The 24,712-nt window shown below is 31.9% G+C and overlaps 4 protein-coding genes and 1 pseudogene across 6 annotated transcripts; 1 reads left to right on the forward strand and 4 right to left on the reverse strand.

Annotated features, from left to right (window-relative positions):
- The first annotated feature begins 1,310 nt into the window (after positions 1-1,310).
- LOC101267677 (PI-PLC X domain-containing protein At5g67130) lies at positions 1,311-5,550 on the forward strand. 2 transcript variants are annotated; one of them, XM_010317663.4, is made up of 8 exons: positions 1,311-1,791; positions 1,987-2,109; positions 2,350-2,487; positions 2,606-2,704; positions 2,793-3,096; positions 3,178-3,401; positions 3,488-3,574; positions 4,988-5,550. In XM_010317663.4, exons 1-8 carry the CDS (start codon positions 1,636-1,638, stop codon positions 5,168-5,170), a joined length of 1,314 nt encoding a protein of 437 aa, XP_010315965.1. In that variant the 5' UTR covers positions 1,311-1,635; the 3' UTR covers positions 5,171-5,550. The 2 variants fall into 2 exon arrangements, 1 of the variants encoding a protein (XP_010315965.1); XR_011215114.1 differs by having other exon boundaries at positions 1,412-1,791; positions 3,488-4,834.
- A 150-nt stretch (positions 5,551-5,700) lies between these two features.
- On the reverse strand, positions 5,701-8,287 carry LOC101267378 (F-box protein At5g67140). Of its 2 annotated transcripts, none has more exons than XM_004233554.5 (5): positions 7,935-8,287; positions 7,703-7,849; positions 6,786-6,921; positions 6,270-6,368; positions 5,701-6,095 (listed from the first exon to the last, which is right to left on the reverse strand). In XM_004233554.5, exons 1-5 carry the CDS (start codon positions 8,048-8,050, stop codon positions 5,901-5,903), a joined length of 693 nt encoding a protein of 230 aa, XP_004233602.2. In that variant the 5' UTR covers positions 8,051-8,287; the 3' UTR covers positions 5,701-5,900. The 2 variants fall into 2 exon arrangements, with proteins under 2 accessions (XP_004233602.2, XP_025885498.1); XM_026029713.2 differs by having other exon boundaries at positions 6,221-6,368.
- A 2,056-nt stretch (positions 8,288-10,343) lies between these two features.
- LOC101265977 (caffeoyl-CoA O-methyltransferase) lies at positions 10,344-11,989 on the reverse strand. Its single transcript, XM_004231809.5, has 5 exons — positions 11,491-11,989; positions 11,318-11,397; positions 11,088-11,232; positions 10,882-11,013; positions 10,344-10,798 (listed from the first exon to the last, which is right to left on the reverse strand). The coding sequence occupies exons 1-5, from the start codon at positions 11,566-11,568 to the stop codon at positions 10,505-10,507; spliced, it is 729 nt and encodes a 242-aa protein (XP_004231857.1). The 5' UTR covers positions 11,569-11,989; the 3' UTR covers positions 10,344-10,504.
- A 5,019-nt stretch (positions 11,990-17,008) lies between these two features.
- Positions 17,009-18,589, reverse strand: LOC101267086 (caffeoyl-CoA O-methyltransferase-like; annotated as a pseudogene).
- Positions 18,590-20,968: 2,379 nt separating this feature from the next.
- LOC101265690 (caffeoyl-CoA O-methyltransferase) lies at positions 20,969-22,664 on the reverse strand. The gene is made up of 5 exons (XM_004231808.5): positions 22,102-22,664; positions 21,929-22,008; positions 21,699-21,843; positions 21,493-21,624; positions 20,969-21,409 (listed from the first exon to the last, which is right to left on the reverse strand). Exons 1-5 carry the CDS (start codon positions 22,177-22,179, stop codon positions 21,116-21,118), a joined length of 729 nt encoding a protein of 242 aa, XP_004231856.1. The 5' UTR covers positions 22,180-22,664; the 3' UTR covers positions 20,969-21,115.
- Positions 22,665-24,712: the final 2,048 nt, after the last annotated feature.

Below are 24,712 nucleotides of genomic sequence, written 5' to 3' on the forward strand. Positions count from 1 at the left end.
AATTTTATTCTTTTTTTAATTTATTTGAGTACTTAATAAAATATTTTTTCTTATATTATGATTATAAAAAACTATGTACCATAAAAATATATTATTTAAAAATATTTAGACGAAATTATTCGAGTCAATCCAGGTGTTGTATAAAAATAGGGCAAGCCATAATTTTATTTTATTTTTCATAATTTTATGGCACCCTTATTTATAGGTTTACCTAACTGAAAGTTGTACAGAAAATGGGCGCCGTTCCCATTTGAAACATTAAAGAGAAATAATTGCTCCTCCTTTTATTAAGTCCCATTAATTTGAAGTGTGTCCCACCACCACGTGAAAAGGAAACCCCACTAGAACTTACTCCTATAAAAGTAAGCCAATAATATTAGGCAACACTAGCCCGATTGAAGTGCAGACTTCAATTAGGGTGTCAAAAATGGAGTACTAATTAAAATTATGACATTTTCCCATTTAAAAATAGAGTTGTCAATATGAGCTAGTCCATTTTTTCGAGCTAATTTATATAGGCTTCAATATTTTATGGGTCAGGTTGGGTTAGCTTATTTTTGGTGTGAGCCAAAAAATAATCGGACCAACTCACAAGTACGTGGGCTACAGTTTTGCCGGGCCAGCCCACTTTTTCTAAAAATATATTATTTTTAGAATTATTAGATTAAATTATAATTTAAAAATATTATCATAAATATCGACAAATAATATTACATGATGTTAATGTTACTACTTTTAATCAAATCTACAAATAAAATTATCTTTATAATATTTATTAAGTTTTTTCAAGTAAAAGTATAAATATTTAAATAGAAATATTAACCTAATTGTTTTAGTTCGGACTCTATTTAATTTTAAGTTTTAATATTATATTATATTTTTTAATTAATTTTTATTGATCCATAGGCCAGCCGTATCGATATTTATTAAGCTCCACAAATCAGCAAGCTTGTTCAGGTCGGGCTAAAAATCCCTTTTCTCAAATAGGCTTCAAAAATCGTAGTCCAACCCTATTAAATTCTGAATTAGACCAAACCAACCCAACAGACCTAGCCCATATTGACGGCTCTACTCAAAATCACCATGCAGATAAAATTTAAAAGATAACAACAGAGTGAAAAATAAAAAGTTGGTGGTAGTCAAGATTCTGTTCTTTTTATGACAATGTTAGTAATTTTAATATGAGAAAATTTTAGAAGTAAGTCGTGGATAAAAAGTTATTTTAATATGAGAAAATTTCAGAAATAATAAATATAATAAGATTGAATAGTTATTGTATTTTATAACTAGAGTATAATTTTAGTTGCTATAGGATGCATATTTTCTGTCCGTTTGCTAATATCATACATTTGAAAAATAAATAGAAAAAACTAGTTATTTATAGATTTTGTCATTTTTAAACTTGGAGATTGCTAATTGGGCTCGCCTCAAGTAACCACCAATATAGGGAGTAATAAAGTTGGTTTAGCAGTTGGCAGACAGTGATAGAGATGCACAAAAATTGGCATCTTCTTTGTCCTCTCTCATAAATCTCACTATTTCTATTTCTTGACTTTTTGCCTTTTGCTCTTTTCCTTTTATACATGCGACAATATTTGATTTATCAAAAGACTAGTGTTTTTCATTTACTATCCCATGCTGCCGTGTTTCTCGGAGAAGCACAGTATGTGGAGAAGACACAGCACAGGAGGAGGAGGCGCTAATGGTTACTTCATTTTGGTACTGTGTCACTTGGCTCTTCACTGCTTACTCATCACTCGCTCAACTGCTTGTTCTAATGGGAATTGCCAGGTTCCTCTCTCTTTATTGATTTCTTGATATATACATTATGCAACAAAGATTTATTTGGGAAAAAAAACTCATTTTCTTGAATATTTGCGGTCTCTATACGCAATTCTTGTATGAATTCTTGAACCCCATTTGCAGATCCGTGCAATTTTCAATTTTCATTTGTGGGTTTCAGCTGAAATTTCATGAATATTACAGCTTCTTGATTCATGTGCTTCGGCTACGGATTGTGGGCCTTCTTTATACTGTGGTGATTGCCCTGAATTGGGAAAGAGTCAGCCCTTTTGCATCAGAGGACAAGCTATAGAACCTACTTCCATTGTAAGTTTCTTTCTAACTTTCTTTACTCTACTCTGCAGTTTCTGTTTTCTAAGCTGAGGTTTATCAGAAACAACCTTTCTATCTCATAGTGAGGTTGGGTTAGGGTAAGGTTTGCAAACTCTCTATCCTCTTCGAACCTCACTTGTGGTATTACACTGGGTATGTTATTGTTGTCCTTTTTGAGTAGCGATGATGTATGTATAATGCTTTTCTTCTCCTTTTGGACTTGGCAATGAGCAGATCAGTGGATTGCCCTTCAACAAATACTCGTGGTTGGTCACCCATAATGCCTTTTCAATGGTAAATGCACCATTATTGACAGGCCCTCAGAGAATTACATTCTATAATCAAGAAGACACTGTCACAAACCAATTGAGAGTATGTGGTTTCTTATATTTGTGATTTTTCCAACCTTCATCTCTTCTACATTCTGTTCAAAGACACGAGTTCTTATGCTCTTTTATACTAATTCTGTTTATTTTATCTATCTTCTTAGAATGGAGTGCGGGGATTGATGCTGGATATGTACGATTTTGAGAACGATATATGGCTCTGTCACTCATTTCGTGGCCAATGTTACAACTTCACTGCCTTTGTAATGTCATACAATCCCTCTCTTCTTTTGATGTGAGATTGCCTTTGAGTAGCTATTCTGATGTTAATATGTAAAATGTGCTTTCTAGCAACCGGCAATTAACACTTTGAAAGAGGTGGAGGCATTTTTGAGCGCAAATCCTACAGAAATAGTCACCATCATAATTGAGGATTATGTGCATTCCCCAAAGGGTTTAACAAGGGTATTTGCTGATGCTGGGTTGGACAAGTATTGGTTTCCTGTTTCTAAGATGCCGAGAAAAGGTGATGATTGGCCCACTGTGAATGATATGGTTAAAAAGAATTATCGTCTGTTGGTTTTTACTTCTGACTCTTCCAAGGAAGCTGCTGAAGGAATTGCTTATCAGTGGAGATACATGGTTGAAAATGAGCGTAAGTACTAATCGCTCCTTTTTGGTGATTCTGGTTTGTGGATTGATTCTGTAGCAATAATATGTGGTAATGATGTTTCAGCTGGAGACCCTGGAGTGGTGCCTGGCTCATGCTCCAGTCGTAAGGAATCAAAGGCACTTAATTCCAGAAGTGCTTCTCTGTTTCTAATGAATTACTTTCCCACAGTTGCCGTACAAGATGGAGCCTGCAAAGAGCATTCAACTCAATTTGTTGATACGATTGGTGCCTGTTACAAAGCAGCAGGCAACATGATGCCCAATTATGTGGCAGTAAACTTTTACATGGTATTAAAATATTTACTGCTTACTGATGCTGGTGCAGAATTACTAAATATTTTCAACATTGACTGATGAAAAACAAAATCCTGCAGAGAAGTGATGGGGGAGGAGTTTTTGATGTTTTAGATCAAATGAACGGTCGGACACTATGTGGTTGCCCGACGGTCACTGCATGCCAGGTTATTTTTTCTCAAATATCCAATATTTGGATAACTGCTTTAGTTGTAAACATGTGTCTATGTGCCAAAGGTTCACTCTATGAAGAGAGATAGGAGGAAGAACCATGATTGATTCTCTTTAAGTTGAGTCATTATGTAGTCCGTAGGTGACACATTTTTTTTCAATACGGTAGTAGAAAAAGTAACATAAGTCTGTCCAAAAAAGAAAAAGAAGTGAAAGTCCACAATTAGAAATAGCTTTTGAAGAAACCTTGTAGATGAGAAATAGCATGCTGCTTATGATTTATCAGATCACAGGAGCTTGAAACATCGATTGCAACATCTTTTTCTTGACTTCAAACAAATTTGATGTATTATTCACGGTAGAAGTGGTGAGGCTAGCCCGTGATATTTAACATCCTCCTCACATGAATAGTTTAAAAAAAACAACAACTTAGCAATCAGCAGGAGAGTTGACTTGCAGTTTTGCACCATCTTTGCCTACATATGGTCAAAAAGTTCTGATATAGGATGTTCCTTCCTAGTCTCCTTTGTAACCTATGTCTCAAAATAAAAATGTGCAATATGATGACATACCTGGAAGATCTAATCTTAAACATGACTTTGATGAGTGACGTGATCTTTTGATATTAATCTTTGATAAAAATTGGAAGATTTGTGCTGGAAGGACATTGTCATGATTGAACTCACAAAATTCCTTAACATAGCTTCATTAGCTTTTATTATGATAAACTGTTTTCGCCTTTATGGATATTGCAAACATTCTGAGGGATCTATTAAGCTTAAAGAGTTTTGTTGGTCAAACAATTCTTCAGAAATATAGGGTCATCACTGAGATTCTCAGTAGCAGCCTTCAAGAGACAAGAAGTACATATCTCAATATAAAAACTAGCGATATACTTGACAGTTTCTTCTCAGATGACATATCAGACCATTTCTCATTACCATTCTGTTGGTTCCAATTGAAATGTCTCAGCTTGGCTTAACTTTGTTATTAAGAAAAAAGTTGAAATAATGAATTGTTTATGATGTATTGGAGGCATGCATACATGACTACATGAGGCCATAGTTTCACTTTTCCTTTTCAGAATACAGAATCAAGAAAAGCTAGTTTAAGATGACCGAAAATAGGCCCTGTAATATTTTTGAATCATACCATGGTTTAAGTTTGTTTTTCAGGAAAGTTGACACTATATTATAGCAGACCAAAATGTAAAGGTTGACATTCAATTTGGGAAGGAAGGAATCGTTTTCATTTGGGTAATAGACTGTTCTGGAAGATTTACTTGAAGTTGAGGGAAAAGAAACATGGTTGTACTGAAGCTTTTTCTGTGGAGTCAAGGATGCAGCCTCAAAGTTGTTACAAAAATTATCATTTTAGAACTTGTTCTTAAATGGACTTTCTTTTTGCAGGTGGGGGTACATTTTGGAGTTTGTAAGAATACTACTGCAGCGAATGCAGCTCCTACAGCAACCAATACTGCTGGAATGTTTTCAGGGTCCGTGCAATTAACAGGCCATGCTTCAACAATCCATTTTTCCACTACCTTATACCTATTTTCATTGTCTTCTGTAATGGTGTTGTTTCTACTATGAGAAGAAAAAGAGAGTTCCACGCAGAAGTTACATGAGTTTCATCCACGGATGCTCGATATCTACTATATTACCCTGTGTAGAATTATGGAGTCGGAATAGGTACAGTATACACTAGAATCCACTTCGGCATGTCTGAGATGATGAATGTTCAACTTGACATTTTCCTAGTAAAATATAACTTGTCATTTTATAGGAGATTTGGATATAGAAGTAAGCAAGGGATTGGAGAAGAGTATCAACATGTAACAGATACTTTTATCACATCCCATGTGCATTTTCTAGCTGCCAGTTTTTCCCCCTTGGTATGTTGACAATGATAGTCTTATTCTTCAACTGAATTTTGGTTAATTTTTTCAGTATGAAAAATGTTATGTTCCTCATGTTGCTACCTAGAGTGTTAAAATGCTTCAGCTTTTATATAATACCACAATATATATCATGTGATACTTCTACAGTGCGACGAAATCTCTATGAATTGGATTGAACACTAGCATAAATTTTTAGGATTTTTAGATTCCAAATGCATCATCTGACAAAGGAGAAATGGAATTTTAATAATTACTAGCAGATCGGATCTTTTCGACGCCCTGCAGCAGGCAATGTCCAAATAAATACAAAGCATTATTGGTCAATGAAACAATTGACAAGCTGTACACAAGATATAATGCAATAACAATTCAGGTGGATTGCCCTTCCAAAGACAAAGGACGCACAGGAACTTAAAGGCTCCTCAGAAGACAGCAATATTAGGCAGCATTCCTTTAGGTTCTATTTGTAGAGCTGGGCTAATAGTGAGTAGGCCGACAAAGCAGTCCACGGTAACCCTCATGCCCCATGCATTGATAGACTCTAGTTTGCGACACTTATTTACTAAAGCTAGAAGCCCATTTTCAGTTACATGACGGCAGCCCCACAGCACAATAGACTGCAAAAGATATGGACAAGTATTCGTATCTTAAAAATCCCGTGAATCAAACACTTTCGTGTTATATCTTATTATAACAATGGAGAAAGTAAACATAAAAATTAAAAAAAGAGGTTAGAACCTACTAGTGAATTGGTGATGCGACCTTAAGATGTGGAATTTTCGGAGACTTACCTTCAAGTGTGGGCAGCTACCAGCAATAGCAAACAAGGACGTGTCTGTTATAAATGTACCACCAATATTCAGATGCTGTAGAGAATTAGCTCTGGAGATCTATCAGAAAACCCAAAACTAAATGAGGCAATAGTCTACTTGAACTATACATAAGCAGCTAATTCCACCGAAAAGTACAGGCAGATTTAAACAGGTGAAGAAATCTCTCTTCTCTAATCAATATATGATTCTCTTTCCAATTCTAAAAGCAATTGTGTTAAGTACAGATTGAGGTAACAAGATAGCTCCAGCGCCTTAGCCATCAACCTTTTTTCCTAACAAACATCTTCCTTATTCGGGGAATCAAAACATATGCATGCAAAGCAACAAAATTAAAGGTGTGAAAGTTCAAAATGTCATTATCAAAATATCTTCAAGTAAGCATGATAACGATAGACATAAACCTCTAAAATAACATCTAACTAGACCTACTTAATATCACGATCACAGACACGATAAACAATGAGGACGACATACCAGCTGAACAACACCTGTATCTGTGATCCCAGTAGTGCCCCATAAAGATAGTGATGATAGATTGCTGACACATTTTGCAGTTGACAATTGGTACAACCCGCGATCGGTTATTTGACAACCCCAACGGCTCCTCGAACTGGAGAAAGCAAACAAGTCAGAACAGTACATCACACAAGTTATCTCCCTAATCATCATTATATTGTATTTTTGAACACTAAAACATCTAAAGTTGAAACAACGAAAAAGAACCAAAACGGTTGCAGGTGCTTTTTAGATTAGAATACCTGTAAATCTGATTATATCCCCCGCCCAATTATACTTCAGGATGGTTAAGAAAGCATGGAACTCAATTTATTGATATGTGACGACTAATATAATAGCTATAAATCAATCGAGTGTTGCAGAAAATAGGATCTCATATAGAAATAAAAATGTATATACTCTTTAATACTAGTAACTCTGCACGATTAGATGGCTTCATCGATCTATTGGTTATTGTATCACTGATCAAAGAGAGAGCAGCTCACAGGTAAGACAATGTGGTGAATCTATTAACGGCCACACAGTCTAGACCTAGCCAGATTTTCAGAAGTTGAAGTGTTGCTCATCTTACTTAAGATAGATGAAAAGAGCAATTAATTACTCTTGATTGCAAAAGTTGAAAAGAAGACCATCAATGGTCTAAACATGACTATAAAGTCTTACTGAAGTTAATTAGTCCAAGAAAGTCGCTCGAATTTTCTGTTTACTACTACTATAAGCATTCTCAACCTCAAAATCCTTTTAAGTTCCATCATTTTTAGATAGCGTTTCATCAAATGTACTGCAAACATCTATATTTCAGTTAAAAGAGTATACGAAATAAACTAACTTGTAGCAAGCATAGAGTACAAAACTAATTATATAGACATACATACATGTCAAGTTCCTTGAGACTGTAAGCATGAAGCACAAGGCGAGTTGTTGAATCATCATCCACTTTCCAGCCAGAAAAACTCATTTTTTCTCTTCTAGCTAACGATTCCTTCACCCCCTGTCTCCATTTCCTGCACACAGCACTTGTCCTACAACAAGTACCAAAAAACGACAAATAAACACAAAGAACAAATTAAACAAAAAGGGGAAAAAGAAAAAGAAGCTGAAATTAACTGAGCCAAATCCTTGAAACAAGTAAGCATAGCAAAAATGTGAGCCAAGAGGTCAAAGGGGAGTCTATCAATCGGCCTGTTTTGATCATCTAATTCTTCCATCCCCTTTCTTTTCATGATGGAAGAATCAAATTATTAACCAAACGAATTAACTTCAAAATTCAACAAATTTGATGAAAATTTCAACAAGAAGAAAAAGGGAAAGGAGTCGTGGTTTATGTAAGCTGTGGAACAGAGGAAAACTATTCATAAAAATCGTACAAGTAGGAGAGAGAGAAAAAGAAGAGAAGAAGATGAAAATAAAATGTGGTCATCTTTTCGTCATGTCAATTCATTTTTTAAATGTACGACGATACCTTTTCTAGATGCAGTAGCTTAATAAAATCGACTAATAGTAAACTAGTTCGTTATTTTAGTCCAAATTTGAGAAAAAATTGTAATACTAATTTGAAAAGATAACTGCTAGACTAAAAATTGAGTTTTCTTTTACCTTACTAACAATGGTAGAGCATACTGAATTGCTGTTTTAAATATTTTTCTAGTGTTTAATTTTAAGAACATAATTTTTTTAATTTACATTTGACTTGTGCATTATTCTCACAGTTGGGTAAGAAATTATTCAGTAATAACTGTATTAATTAATTTTGATAAAGATGGAAGTATTGTGTCTTTGCGTAATCATCATAATTCAGAAGGGCAGCTTTGACTTTTTATTTCGTTATAACGTTACGTTTAGCTTTCGTGTGTCGACTGAGTTCGGGCATTACACGTGGGTTGTGGGCTGCCTTTCCTCTGTGCAAGGAACTTCTATTTTTAGGATACATCAAAAAGCATCTCGAATACATTATGATATAAACTGAATAAATAATATGTAATTTAAATACATTAAAATTAGTTCGGATATATTATATGTAGCTCGAATATATTATAAATAAACTGAAATATATACTTTAAATATATTAAATATTGGACAACTTTCACATATAGCAAACAAAAAATTCATATTTGTATGCTATAACAAACTTTGCATAATTGCACTTCATAGCAAATATAAAACTGTATAATTTGCTATACATATACAATTGTATAATTCGCTGGCCTAAATTGTATAATTCGCTGGCCTATTTCGCTGCAATTGTATAATTTGTTTTGCATACAGTTGAATCGAATTAAAATGTATGTATATTGCATAATTATAAGTGTATAGCAAGAAGATATATGTTTTTCTCGCTTTATACAAAAACAGAAACACAATATATACACTTATGTTGTATAAAGCTAGAGAAAATTGTATTTCACTGCAATTGTATAATTCGCAATTGTATAATTCGTTGGCCTTTTTCTCTGCAATATTTGAAGTAAAATGTTTGTAAATTGTATAATTAAGTGTATAACACGAAAATATACATTTTTGCATGTGTATATACAACTTTCTCTCGCTTTACACAATACAGAAACAGAATTATATACTTCTGTGTATACAGCGAGAGAGGCGAGCGAGAATGAAGAGTGGCGAGCGAGATTTTTGGGAGAGAGACGCTGGCAAATTTTAGCTAATGTTTGCTATGGAGCACAATTAAATCAACCCTAGCTATTCCATTTAATTTAGGTTATTAGTTTGCTATTATATACAATTTTGCCTTAAATATTAGCTCAACTATATTAAATACATTAGGAGAGAAATAATAAATTTTAAAAGTTTTTAAAAATAAAAAGGAATGTGAGATGTGTATTTCAATAATTTTTGTATGGTCCTCTTCTTTGTGAAGTAACATGACTTGGTTCCTTTTTCTTGTTTAAAAAATAATTACGCCAGGAGAAAATCAGAAGAAGTTTTAGTTATTTATTTTGGAATTGACAAAATTCCATTTACCCGCAATATTTAGATATTTTTTGGCAAGTTTAATATATTATGAATAATGAATTTCTATTTGTAACTTTATTTTAACATTCATCAACTTGGCTCAAGAGAAAAGTAAATCACATTACTTGTTTTGACCAGAATCTCGGGTACATAACAAACAAAATGTTATTTCATTTTAAATAACAGTTGTATAATGTAACTTTCTTCTACAGAGAGAGACAAATCTTTTTTGTAAAGAAAACATGGTGTTAGAAACGCGATAGAACACCACAAATTTCATTTACATGAAGACAATTTGTGCCACAACTGCCATCTTCAATTTTAATGTTGGGACAGTTGCAATTAAATCACAGTCCACTGAGTATTGGACCTACAATTCAGCTAGGCTGGACCTACAGAAAATGGGTTACCTATCATGAACCCCAAAAATATCAAGTCTTATTTCCCAGTCCTAATCCTCCCCAGCTTGGTTAATCTGAAATTGAGATTTTTTTTTTTTAATCATTTGGGTATTTTGTATAACTAGACAATGACCTTGAAACTTAATTTACTTGAACTTTTGTTCTTATTTATGAAAATACATTGTAAAATTAATCAATAGGTACATAGACAACAATTTTTTACCAGAAAAGACAGAATTAAAAATAAAGCGTAAAATAATGAAAAATTCGAAATAGGGGAAATTTCAAAAATAATGCCTTGATATTTTAACTGATGCGGCGACACAAAGTGATACCATCACCAACAGGAAGCTGACAGATTTCAATTCTGGAATCAGCAGCCAAGGCCTTGTTGAGTTCCAATACGAAATCCCTATAATACCTAACGTATTTTCTAAGGGGTGCATCAGGTGGTGCCACCACTGATCCGTTCCATAGAGTATTGTCATACCCAATTACTCCACCAACCTTAACCAAGTCGATTAATCTCTTGTGATAATTCAAATAGTTGTCCTTGTCAGCATCCACAAATATGAAATCATATGATCCATGGTATTGGCCCTGTTGTAAAAAGAAAGATCAACATTAAACATTGTGCACAAGTTATCAATTTATTTATTTGTTGTTTTACTTTATGTACTTACGTCTTCAATCATTTGGTCAAGAACAGGAAGTGCAGGGCCTTCTCTGAATTCAATTTTGTGCGCTAGACCAGCCTTTTCAATTACTGGAAGACCAATCTCATAGTTATCGCGGTTAATATCCATTGCTAGAATCTGAATCAGTTTAAGCAGATTAGTACAAAATTTATAAGTTTATCATGGGTAAGAAATTGGTATAAGTTAATTACCTTGCCATCATCAGGAAGAGCCATAGCAGTTGCCAGCAGAGAGTAACCAGTAAAAACCCCAATTTCCATGGTGTTTTTGGCATTGATGAGTTTGAGAAGCATATTCAAAAATTGACCTTCATCAGCAGAGGTGGTCATAAGGTTCCTGTTTTTTTTCCACAAAATGAAGATATCAGCATACAATAAGTATCGAATTGGATGAAGTAATTAGTGAGAAAATGAGTTATTACCAAGGGTGTTTTGCAGTAATCTCTCTTAGCTCTTTCATGGCTTCAGGCTCTCTCGGGTACACACTTGTTTCAAGAATGTACTGTTCAAACAATTTATTAAGATCAACACAGGTTTTGCATATTAATTTCTTGTATGACAATAGGAATTAAAATGTGGGGTTTAATTTGGTTACCTGATATAGGGCATCGCTTTGCAAGAGACTCTTGTGTCCAACTTCTTGGTGTCTACTGTTTTCTCCATTGCTCATCATTGCTAACTGCTTATGGATATATTTTTAAACTATATATCTTGCTGTTTCTGAAATAGATAAAAAAAGTGTTTAAAGTAAGCAACCTGCTTTTTAGAGATGAAAATGGCTTAATTTATAGTAGAAGAAAACAAGAGAGAAATGAGGAGTTTGGTTGGCTGAAAATGATTGGAAGTTGGTGAAGTCTCCTACTTTCCTTCCTCCTTTTTTTGACTAACAGTACCCACCACCAGCTTCTCTCTTTCCTAATTTTAAATTAAGCTACTTCCCTTGACAAATTCAGAATGAAATAATGTGTATTCTTTATTTATTTGAAGAGAGTCATAACCCATGTCAAGTGAGTGGACATTTGCATAATTTTCTTAAGAAAGCGCTCTACGATTAGTAACTCTGTGAACACAATGATAAGTAGTTCTACTAATATACAAAAGTAGTTGGTTGGACATGACATAATATTGTTAATTTTATGTAGTTGTTGTCTTACAAATAATGGACATGGAAATATTTTACTATGCTCTTAAGTTTGTTGGTTTTTGTTTATTAGCCGGATATTTTTTTAAAAAACATTGTTAAAGGTATGATAATTGATTATTTTGAGGATGAGAATTCAAAATTATGTGTTGTATTCTTTTAATTTCTCGGAATTCAAATGGTATGAATTGTTTTTAGACAACAAAGTTATACGAGTTATCTTATCTTAGCATTTGTTAACTTGACTATTATATTAGATTAAATATATTTGAGAAAAGAATTATCAATCACGTTCAAAATAGAATCCTAATGCAGAAAGTGAAAAATGTTACTGCTCCATTTTATTTTATATATGGTATATCCGTGTTCATTGGAGCACAACAAAATTTTTAAAAAAACACTTATAATTTGTGGTTTCAAATATACTATAATAATTGTATAGGTATTAGCCTATAAGAGTATTTATTGAGAGTAAAACGGAAAGTGTACGAGTCAAGTTAAAGTAAAAATAAATTATGCTACTCCTCTCCACCCCTGGTCAGTCTGAAATTGAATATTTAAAATCGCACCAATAGAATATATTTCGGGTTGGTGTTGCCATAATTTTTCGAAGTTATGCTGGCATAAGTAATGACACGCCTAATATAATTTTGAACAAGTCATGCCTGGCCCAGACATATTTGAGCAAGGTTACTTCCCGCCAAACTACTCTTGCAAATTACACAAAACAGGGCTAAAAGTTCTCCTATTGGAGCAAATTTCTCGTTGATTTTTAGAGTATTACTTCAATTTTTGGTTCGAAACTGCATTTTCCACCAGTTTGCTCACGTAACGGAATTCCCATTGATGACCCGTTAAATTTTGGACCTTCCATCTTTGAAGTTGAACTTTTTTTTATTTATCAAAATACATTGTGTTATTCTCAAGTTATGGCATAAGAGTTTGATTTTCATTCTATAACATTTAATATATCAACTTATAGCATTTCTTTAAATTAAAATATTGTAAATATTTATTCTAAATAGGACGAAAAATAAAATTAAAAAATGAATAATTAAAAATGGATAATTTCCTTGAATGTAGTTACTCTTATTAACTAATAACAAAATGTGCACCTTTTAAGGGATTTTAAAATATATTAATTATAGATATGCACCTTAATTATTTCAATCCGTTTTTAATGGTAATTATTTTTGATTTTTTATCCTTAAAAAATTGTATTCTGTTATCTTTCTTCCCATAAACGTGTATCTTTTTTTTTTCCAGAAATTGAACTATATTCATATATTCGAATTCTGTCATATTTTATCTTCTTTTTTTTGGAAAAACAATTAAAATTGAAGGTTGAAAAAGTTTAGATTTGATTTGATGGAGAAAATTGTGTCAATTTTAATTAAACATGGTAGCAAATGGAATTCATCAGGTTAGTTTTTTTTAATATTTTATTAATGTGTCGTATTTTTTCCCCATGTTATATTGCATATGTTATATTGCATATGTTAAATTCCCATGTTATATTGCATATGTTCTGCTTTTTATAGCCTCAAGAATTTCAAAGATGCTTATGTCATTCCTGTCGAGCGTACATGGGATATACCAAGTTATATTTCAGATCCTAAATTGATGCCGCCTGGTCCAAAAAGAGCAGCAGAAAGACCCAAACTTGAACGGCGGGAGGGGTTCGCAGATGTGAAATTCAAGAAGACAAAAAGCAAACAGTAGATGTCATCAGTTTGGACACAATAGGAAGACTTGTTCAAATTATCCTGTACAAAAACAATGATGTCGTAATGTTAAATCTGTGTTTTTGAGGCATTACATTGTTATAAAATGTTTTTTTTATTGAATAATATTACTTTTCATACAAATGTCATACATTGTATATACAACTGTTCATATATTGACATATGTTAACAATAATAATTCATATAATCATATAACATTTATTCAGTTATTGCATTCATAATGGGGACTACATACAAAATTTATACATTTATACAAATTCAATACTTGCATATAAAAAAATAATGTATGTTTATGTTATACATATTAAATTATAATATGTTATAATTCATACAGTTTTCATACATTATTCATACCAGTAATATACATACAATTTGTTTCTATTTGTATTGTGAAAAATATATTTTATAATTTGTCATAATTCATACATTTTTAATACAGTATTCATACCAGTAATATAATTAATATCTGTTTCTGTTTGTATTTGAAAGTGTATAGTATTCATGCAAAACAAATTTATGGAATAATTTAACATTACTATGTACTATATATCAAATTTTAATATAACATTCATAATTCATATGATTTTCATACATGATTCATACAATGTTCATATATGTTAAAGTGAGACACATTTAGTAATAATCAGTAATAATTTATATAAAACCATCAGTAGTCATAATAAAAATACAAACAGAAACAAATTGTATGTATATTATTGGTATGAATAATGTATGCAAGATGGTGATATACATTTATTAATGTATAATTGTATGATATAATTCATACAGTATTCATACCAGTAATATAATTAATATCCCTTTCTGTTTGTATTTGAAAGTGTATAGTATTCATGCAAAACAAATTTATGGAATAATTTAACATTACTATGTACTATATATCAAATTTTAATGTGACATTCATAATTCATATGATTTTCATACATGATTCGTACAGTGTTCATATATGTTAAAGTGAGACACATTTAGTAATAATCAGTAGTAATTTATATAAAACCATCAGAGTAGTCATAATAAAAAAACTGGAAAAATACATAAATTGTTCATAAGTTAAAAAAAACAAACAAGTCATTCAAATAAATGTACATTGTGCCATGAAAATTTCTACTTCCTGATACGAAATTTTGGAGTAGGATAATTGGTGGTATCCATAACTTGTTCTTTATGAGTTCGACGTCCACCCTTCTTGCTAGCAATTGTTCCTGTAACTTCGCTTTCACTGATTGCGCTTTCATCATTCTTTGATTTTCCATAATGCCAAAGTCATCCCTAACATTTTCATTCCCCATTATAAATAAGTGTCTCAACAATTGACATTGGATTTTAATGTGATGCGAATTATAAAAAAATCCAAAAGGTGTTTCATCTAGGAATTGTTGAAACTTATCTTGACCTAAAAAGGTCAACAAATCCGCAAACACATTCATGTTAATACATGAAGACAAATGTGTTTGTGTCTTCTTCTCCTAAAAAATTGTAAAAATTAAATACATTAATCATACACATGTAATACAAAACTAATACAGTGAATCATACACAATTCAAACAAACTTACAACATAATATTGAAAACTACATAATTCATACACGTAGTATACAAAACATAATGCAGTAAATCATACACAATTCAAACAAACTTACAACATAATATTGAAAAATACATAATTCATACACATAGTATACAAAACATAATACAATATAATCATACACATTTCAAACAAACTTACAACATTCTTTCATACACAATATATTCAACACCAAAATATACAAATCAAAACATAAAGTATAACTAATTATGGATATTACTATTCAACAGTATCAAAAAACTTGATACAAAAAAATTTATACACAATTCATACACATTTTATATACACCGTGAATCATACAGTGAATCATATAAAATTTATACAGTGAATCATACACAATTCATACAGTTAATCATACACAATTCATACAGTGAATCATACATAAAAAATACATGTTTCAGCAATTGATATTGTAATATGAAGAGATCTGTAATTTCATACAATGAATCATACACAATTCATAAATTATTTATTTACACAAAATTTATATTTTAACTATTTTATACCCAAATAACTGAAAATAAAAATAACAGAACATAAAAAAAATTTAAAAAATTAACTTTTACTAACTTTTGAACTTTTTTGGGGTTTAACTGTTTCTTCTTCTTCTTGTAAATGTGAAGTATCGATTTCAAATGCTCTTGGTTTTTTGGATTTTAATTTTATCAACTCTTCCACAAAATCAGATTCAGAATCTGATGATTCCTCGATTTCTTTTCCTTTCCTCTTATTTTCTCTTTCTTTCGTCCTTTTCTCAGATTCATCTACATTTTTCTTTTCTTTCCCTTTTCTCTTCTTCTCGTTTTCCTTTGGATGTTTTTTTTTTCAATTGTTGATTTCCCTGATCTAGATTTAACTTTAACAGATGAAGGTTGAGATTGTGTTTGTGATAAAATTTTGAAAGATGGAGCATGAAAATCGTCTGAGTTTGCTTCTTCATTCAATCTTCTACTTTTTCTCGGGGTTTCGTTGCCTCTTTTCGACATTGTACGGTTTGTTTGTCGCAAGAGTTGAAGATTTGAGTGCTAAAAATGAAGATTTGAATGCAAATATTTGAGAATTCTTGAAGAAGACTGTTAAGAGAGGAATGATTTTTAGAGAAAATTTGGTGAAAATAAATTAGGCGTGCGAGTTATGGTGAAAAGGTAACGTTTTACAGTTTTAAAAATAAAAATGTAACTGTTTTAGAGATAAAATCCCTATTATTTTGTAGTTATCTTAAAAAAGGTAACTATATAACATTTAATTTAAATTACATTAATTAAGAGTTTGTTTAAAAAAGGTAACTTAAAATAATAAATTTAATTAACTACATTGGTTTAAATAAGGTAATTGAATTATTTAAATAAGTTAATTATTATTTTAAAAAATTAATGAGAATAATATATTATTTCTTGATATGCTATAACTTGATAACGATATGCTATAACTTGATAATAATATGGTATAAGTAGTTTATTATTAAAAAGTTTGTTTATAACTTGATATTTAACATCTTAAATGTGTATAGTGTTATTTTTATAAATTAAAAGTAGGTAATATACTATTACAATGCAATCCTTACAAAAATAATGAATCTTTCATCGTTATGCGCTAGTTCAGTAGTGGCATGCATGCCTTCCGTTCATGGTTGCCACAAATAGACAATAACTATATGTTTTAACTGATACTGACGGCAAAGGGTAATGCCATCACCAACGGGAAGCTGGCAGATTTCGATTCAGCAGCTAAGACTTTGTTGAGTTCCAACACGAAATCCCTATAATACCCAACGTATTTTCTGAGGTGGTGCAACTATTGATCCGTTCCATAGGGTGTTGTCATAGCCAATTACTCCACCAACCTTGACCAAATCAGTTAAATCTCTTGTGATAGTTCAAATAATTGTTATGTTCATGGACTTTATGTACTTGTGTTTCAATCATTTGGTCAAGAACAGGTAGTGCAGGGCCTTCTCTGAATTCAGTTTTGTGTGCTAGACCAGCCTTTTCAATTACAGGAAGTCCAGTCTCATAGTTATCGCGGTTGATATCCATAGCTAGAATCTGAATCAATTCTAGCAAATTAGTACAATATTATAAGTTAAAATTATTATCGGTAAGACTAGAAGAAATTGGTATAAGTTAATTGCCTTGTCATCATCTGGAAGAGCCATGGCAGTTGCCAGCAGAGAGTAACCAGTACAAACACCAATCTCCATGGTATTCTTGCATTGATGAGTTTGAGAAGCATATTTAAAAATTGTCCTCCATCGGCGGAGGTGGTCATAAGGTTCCTGTTTTTATTCACCAAATAAACATTTCACACTTAGTTCCAGCTACAATATTTGAGTATCGAATTGGATGAATTAAAGTGAGAAAATGAGTTATTACCAAGGGTGTTTTGCAGTGATCTCTCTTAGCTCTTTCATTGCTTCAGGCTCTCTTGGGTACTGGCTTGTCTCAAGAATGTACTAGAGAAACACATATAAAAAAATTGATTTAAATCAACATGTTCATTACACTAGCTAGCTTTTGCACATGCAAGTGAATTTATTGTGTCACAATATGGATGAACACATAAAGCAAAAGTGCATGTAGTTTTTGGTTTTACCTGATAAAGAGCATCACTTTACAAGAGACTCTTCCATTGCTTCTTGGTATTGAAGTGGATATGTTAATGCTAGCTATCTTTTGTTTCTGATGTAGACTAGTCTTAGGTAAGCAACCTGCTTTTGTAGAGACAAAAATGGCTTAATTTATAGTGGTACCAATGAAACATGTGAAAAGAGACATTCAAACTTGGTGAATATTTTGTTGTTACTAGGAAGCCAAACGACCAACACAGTTTTGACTTCATATTCATTACTTTAATCATTTAAAATTTATTAAATATAAATTTATAAAATGATTCGGATTATATTGAATTCATAAATATATTAATCCAAATAAATATTGTGGATTGATATAATTGAGTTAAATATTTAAGTCCAATAAATATGGATTTAATTAAAGTTTAAATTAATTGATTTGAGCTACATTGGATGAAGTTAAACTCAATCTCATCTCATTCTAGAGCCCATCTTGGCGCCACGTGTGCAGATGATGTGGCATGCCAAGTCAAATAAGAAAACCAATAGAATCATGACATGCGTCAAAGATGACAAGCCCACTCCATAAAGCCCAAATGTCATGTCACTTAAATCTGATTGGTTGAACGGAATCATATTCCAATCGCAACTCCTCTATTCTAAAACTATAAATAGGGGTCCTCATAATTCAGAAAAGGAGACAGAAAATTCTAAACAAGAAGCTAGAGAAACTCTGTGGTACAAACGCCATTTAATTCTCTACAAAGCTATAAGTTTAAGAATTCAAGCATTCAAGTTCAAGAACAATCAATATCAAGACCACCGAATTCAAGAACAAGCTCGAAGCCCTTGAGTTCAAATAAAAGTCAAGATAAAGTTCAAGTTCAAGTTCATCATAGATTCAAGAACAAACTTTAAAGCCCTTGAATTTATATTTGAAAAGGCGAATTCAGAGGAATTATAGAGATTGTAACACTCGCACTTGAAATAATAAAATCGATTGTTGCTATAATTTTCCGCTCTTGATTATTGTTTTCTCGACGCGAATTTTATTGTCTACAATTACCTAACAGTACTCACCTCCAACCTCTTATTTTCCCAATTTTCACATTAGCCTTCTTTTGTTGACGTATTCATAATGTCATACTATTTTCTATTGGCGGAATGGTCTGGTGGACTTTTATACTTGTATCAGTTTGTATTTTAAATCCTTCTACTTACCTCTTTGTCATCTGGATCCCTAAACTAAATAAAACACAATATGTTAAACCCCTCTGACTAGTGACCATGCTTATGTGACATTAAAATAGCTGACTTGGCGAGAGAGTGTGACAACACGCATTTAAGGCGAGTAAGCATTATTTTTTAAAATTTTAAGTTTTAAATTATTAAAATTATATAATAAAAAAAGAAAAGAATCTATCTTCTTCTCCACACAACTTTTCCAAAAAATAATCAAAAACTCCTTCTTCAACCAACTCAACTCATTGCCGCCACAATCCTTTCTCTCTTTTTATTCTTCTTCAGCTCAGTCCAACCTTTTTCCTATTCTTTTCAACCCTAGATTCTCCACCCACCCACCCCTGCCCCTATCCAATTTATTTTCTTCTCTTTTTGATATATATATCATTAATATAATCATAATAAAAAACTTTTGTTAAAATAAATTTCATTCATCTTTTTAAAACTTAGTTTTTCAAGATCTATTGCTTGAATTTACTTATAAACATATATATTTTTCAATTTGAAGTTTTCTTGATAAATCTTTTTACCAAATCTAAATAAATAAAACTGAAAACATATGTAAAAGCTAACTATAATCTCTTACATTTTTGTCAATAAAAAAAAATTTGAGTGTGAGGAAGACAAAAAATGGTGATTTTTATTTTTTGGATGAAGAGTAGAGGGTGGGGAGGAAGAAGATGAAGTGAGAATATGGAAAATGAGTATAGAGAGAAAAATTTGCACCTTTTTTAAAAATATTATTTATTTTTAAATATTTAATTTCTGATGTGTCATTAAAAAATAATAGTAATACTGATGTGTCATTAAAAAATGACATGAAATTTCATGTGTAAATTGAGTGTAATACATGCACACACAAATGATAAGAAAGGGGTTTGAAATATCGTGTTTAAATGAATTTAAGGGTTCAATTGACAAAATCAGAAGTACAGTGGTTCAACTTACAAACGAAGCCAAGTCTACCAGATCATTCAGCCTTTTCTATTTGAAAAATGTATGTTGATCAAGTGGACAATTATGCATTGCCCATAATTTCTAAAAAAAGCTTTGGGATTAAGTAACTCTTTTGATTTGTTAACACAGTGATAAGTGATACTTACTAAAAGTAGTTGGTTGCTGACTTAAAGCTGGAAATTTAGGTGAATAGTTGTCTTGCAAATAATGGGCATGGAATTGTTTTAGTAGCTTGTGGTTGAGCATGAATATTTTCTAAGAATTTATGTTTTAAAAGGGAGTATTATTTTGAGGATGAAAAATTCCAACTTCCATGTAGTATATTCTAAAATTTCTTATAACTTAAAGTATTAAATTTAAAAAACAAATTTCTACTAAAATTATCATATTCTAACCAGAAGTACTTTTTTGATAAACACTTTTGAAAAATAAAAGAGCACCTACAACATAAAATTAATTAAAGAGTTTAGTCTTAAAAAAAATAATCAGCTTTCAAGAATCAATATACGTTGATGATTGATGATTGAGATTCCTCTGTACTTAGTAAGTGATCTCAAATTTGAACCCCTGTCGAACTACCCTCAGAAGTAGACTTTACAATGCACTAATATTAATTTAATAGGTGGACACCGGATCTATGGTAATTTTCTTTCACTATCTAACGAAGTACTTGGAAAAGATCAGTTGAAAGAACTACATGTAATTTGGTGTGTTTAGTTTTTGCAGAAATTTGCAAGAATATGATATACTTTGAGGACCGAGCATAAGTTATGTCGTGCTATTCTCACCAATCATAAATTTTGAACATTACATATCTGACCATGAATTTCTTTTTTAATTTATAAGAATATACACTGTGAAATAAACAGCATAGACAATGCAATTGAATACTGAAAACAGAGAATTTAAAAAATGATAAAATTCCCCGTTGTTATGAATCCTGTGGGTGGCATGTTGAATATTTTAACTGATACGACGGCAAAGGGTAATGCCATCACCAACGGGAAGCTGGCAGATTTCAATTCTGGGATCAGCAGCTAAGGCCTTGTTGAGTTCCAATACGAAATCCCTATAATACCTAACGTATTTTCTAAGGGGTGCATCAGGTGGTGCCACTACTGATCCGTTCCATAAGGTGTTATCGTAGCCAATTACTCCACCAACCTTAACCAAGTCAATTAATCTCTTGTGATAATTCAAATAGTTGTCCTTGTCAGCATCCACAAATATGAAATCATATGATCCATGGTATTGGCCCTGTTGTAAAAAGAAAGATCAACATTAAACATTGTGCACAAGTTATCAATTTATTTATTTGTTGTTATACTTTATGTACTTACGTCTTCAATCATTTGGTCAAGAACAGGAAGTGCAGGGCCTTCTCTGAATTCAATTTTGTGCGCTAGACCAGCCTTTTCAATTACTGGAAGACCAATCTCATAGTTATCGCGGTTAATATCCATTGCTAGAATCTGAATCAGTTTAAGCAGATTAGTACAAAATTTATAAGTTTATCATGGGTAAGAAATTGGTATAAGTTAATTACCTTGCCATCATCAGGAAGAGCCATAGCAGTTGCCAGCAGAGAGTAACCAGTAAAAACCCCAATTTCCATGGTGTTTTTGGCATTGATGAGTTTGAGAAGCATATTCAAAAATTGACCTTCATCAGCAGAGGTGGTCATAAGGTTCCTGTTTTTTTTCCACAAAATGAAGATATCAGCATACAATAAGTATCGAATTGGATGAAGTAATTAGTGAGAAAATGAGTTATTACCAAGGGTGTTTTGCAGTAATCTCTCTTAGCTCTTTCATGGCTTCAGGCTCTCTCGGGTACACACTTGTTTCAAGAATGTACTGTTCAAACAATTTATTAAGATCAACACAGGTTTTGCATATTAATTTCTTGTATGACAATAGGAATTAAAATGTGGGGTTTAATTTGGTTACCTGATATAGGGCATCGCTTTGCAAGAGACTCTTGTGTCCAACTTCTTGGTGTCTACCATTTTCTCCATTGCTTGCCATTGCTTGTTGGTATTGAAGAGCTATATTTTGTTTCTGATGTAGATTAGTCTTAGGTAAGCAACCTGCTTTTGTAGAGACGAAAAATGGCTTAATTTATAGTAGTAGAAAACAAGAGAGACATATTGTGTAACTAGTTGGGGGGGTTGTTTGGGTGACAATAATTGGAAGTTGGTGAATATTTGGCTGTTTCTTGGAGGAATATAACCAAACGACCAACTCCCTTCTTTGACTTAAAATTCATTACCTAACAATACTCACCACCAGCCTCACTCTTTCCTAATTCCAGATTAGGTTCTTTTCTTTGACAATTTAAGTTGAAAAGTATTCTCTATTTATGTCAAGTGGACACCGCACTGCTTATATTTTCTAAAGAAATTCTACGATTACTACTTACTCTAAATGATAATCAATAAAGGTAGGTGGTTGCTAACTTAAAACTAACAAATAATCAGGATGAATATTTGGTGAAAAAAACATATATTAATGAACGATTATTTTTATTGAGTTTAAGTATCATATATGGTGGTCATGTATGGATGGAAGACTTCTACTTTTACGGATAAATAAGATTTTGGACGAAAGCGGAGTGAAATTGTATGGCTAGTAGGATATCTTACTTTAGATGACAATATATTTATTTATATTGAGGTTTATTATTAATTTTAGTATAAATTTAAGGAATCCCATAGTGTAATTCAATAATTACATTCTGTCCCGACAAGTTTAGTAATTACAAAAAATCCCTTAAATGTGTTGAGCCGTGATACTTTAGATTGTAGTGATACATGGTAAATGATACATGGTAATTTAAAACTGTTGAGAAAAAATAGGGGGGGAAAACGGTAAAGTCATGTTGTTAGTAAAACAGCTTAATTTGTGGTAACAGATCATTAATCAGCATTAAATCAGCAATTAATTGGATATTAATTTCAAATTTTTATCATGCCCCTTCTCAATTCTCATCTTATGTTTGTTTGTTCGAACAAACTATCAATTTATTTGACACCTTTTTTTTAGTTGAATTACTGAAATTTTATCCATTTTATAGTCGCACAAGATATATATAATATCATTCAATTACTACTTTGGTGCAGTCGGAGGATGATGGACAAGGTGGGAGAAGGAAGAAGAAAGGGCTGAAAGAGAAGATAAAGGAGAAATTCACAGGTGGAAAGCACAAGAATGAGGAACCACATCACCAAGCACATGGTGTTGGAACTCGAACCACAACAACTACTACAACTACTACAGAGCATGAGAAGAAGAGTATGATGGAGAAGATCAAGGAGAAGTTACCCGGCCATCATAATCATCACTAGATAAAACGCTGGGGAATAAGAAGAATATTGTTGTATTCATCATGTCGTATCTCTTTCTATTTTATATAGTGCTAGTTGCTTGTGTTCAGTTCAGTATATGCTATCGTAGTGTAATTGTTGTTATTATATACATGAATGTACGTTTGTTTCAGTTCCAGCTGTTATTTGCTTGTATTAAGCCTTTTTACATATAATATGAAGGCATAACATGATTGAAAAAAGTAAAAATTTAAGGAATTCAATAAGTGAATTAACTAAAACATTATAACATGTAATACATATCTAATACATGTATCAGAAACATTGACTAAACAATATACACACTGATTCTATATGTATCATCAAGTACAGTGGATGACGCATTTATTAAACTTAGTGAATGATACATTATAACAATTTTCAAAACATGTATCAGTACATCAACTAGACAACTAATACCTTACTGATACATGATATTAGTTTTCAGAAATTCATACTACATGCAAAACATGTGATACATATCTACTACATATATCAGTGTTTTGACTAAACATTGTACACACAGATTCTATATGTATCATCAAGCACAGTTGATGACGCATTTACTAAACTTATTGAATGATACATTATAACAAAAAAGAGAAGAAAAGACGAACTGATGATGAATTAATAATAAAAAGATGTTGGGTTAATACGATTACAGATTAAGAAGAAAAAGACGATGATGGATTAAGAATAAAAAGAAGAAACCAATAAAATATGCCAGAGTCTTTGTTTGAATCCTTCTAAAGATTCATAGGATCATGCAAAGATTTTTTTCTATTTTCTGCCCCATTCTCATCAACAATTCCCGTCCTCTCCATTCCCAGCTGTCGGAGCTTCGGAACAGTCGCCGCCGTCGACGGCGGCTGAGATGGATTGTCACCGGCAGTGGGTGTGGAAGTGAAAGACATATGAAATTCTAGAGAAGGGGTTGTAGGGTTAGTGATATCTGATGAAAAACTTCTGAGAATGATTAAAAGGGAAAGGCATAAAAAGAAAAATCGATGATTTTGACGAAAGCTGGAGACTTTGTACTAATCGATGATGGAGTAAGAAGAACAATAAGAACGGGAGAGAAATTGTGCAGTTTTTTGAAATTTCAAATTTTTTGAATTTTGAAATTCAAAATTTAAAAATTGAGTGTTTTAATTAAAATTAATTAAAATTAATAATTAAAAATTCAAAAATCTGAT

The sequence above is a fragment of the Solanum lycopersicum genome, chromosome 2 (assembly GCF_036512215.1).
Source record: "Solanum lycopersicum chromosome 2, SLM_r2.1".
Classification (NCBI taxonomy): Eukaryota; Viridiplantae; Streptophyta; class Magnoliopsida; order Solanales; family Solanaceae; genus Solanum; species Solanum lycopersicum.

What these genes read in the sequence shown, in the direction of transcription:
- LOC101267378 (XM_004233554.5), bottom strand. Translation starts at nt 8,050, where the DNA reads ATGAAAAGAAAGGGGATGGAAGAATTAGATGATCAAAACAGGCCGATT. An exon ending in ATACAGGTGTTGTTCAGCTG is followed by an intron (nt 6,369 to 6,785) that starts GTATGTCGTCCT and finishes GTTTTCTGATAG; the next exon opens with ATCTCCAGAGCTAATTCTCT. An exon ending in GTAGCTGCCCACACTTGAAG is followed by an intron (nt 6,096 to 6,269) that starts GTAAGTCTCCGA and finishes TATCTTTTGCAG; the next exon opens with TCTATTGTGCTGTGGGGCTG.
- LOC101265690 (XM_004231808.5), bottom strand. Translation starts at nt 22,179, where the DNA reads ATGGCAAGCAATGGAGAAAATGGTAGACACCAAGAAGTTGGACACAAG. An exon ending in AAAGCGATGCCCTATATCAG is followed by an intron (nt 22,009 to 22,101) that starts GTAACCAAATTA and finishes TTGTTTGAACAG; the next exon opens with TACATTCTTGAAACAAGTGT. An exon ending in ATTACTGCAAAACACCCTTG is followed by an intron (nt 21,844 to 21,928) that starts GTAATAACTCAT and finishes GAAAAAAAACAG; the next exon opens with GAACCTTATGACCACCTCTG.
- LOC101265977 (XM_004231809.5), bottom strand. Translation starts at nt 11,568, where the DNA reads ATGATGAGCAATGGAGAAAACAGTAGACACCAAGAAGTTGGACACAAG. An exon ending in AAAGCGATGCCCTATATCAG is followed by an intron (nt 11,398 to 11,490) that starts GTAACCAAATTA and finishes TTGTTTGAACAG; the next exon opens with TACATTCTTGAAACAAGTGT. An exon ending in CTCTTCCTGATGATGGCAAG is followed by an intron (nt 11,014 to 11,087) that starts GTAATTAACTTA and finishes AAACTGATTCAG; the next exon opens with ATTCTAGCAATGGATATTAA.
- LOC101267677 (XM_010317663.4), top strand. Translation starts at nt 1,636, where the DNA reads ATGCTGCCGTGTTTCTCGGAGAAGCACAGTATGTGGAGAAGACACAGC. An exon ending in GTTCTAATGGGAATTGCCAG is followed by an intron (nt 1,792 to 1,986) that starts GTTCCTCTCTCT and finishes TGAATATTACAG; the next exon opens with CTTCTTGATTCATGTGCTTC. An exon ending in TGGCAGTAAACTTTTACATG is followed by an intron (nt 3,402 to 3,487) that starts GTATTAAAATAT and finishes AAAATCCTGCAG; the next exon opens with AGAAGTGATGGGGGAGGAGT.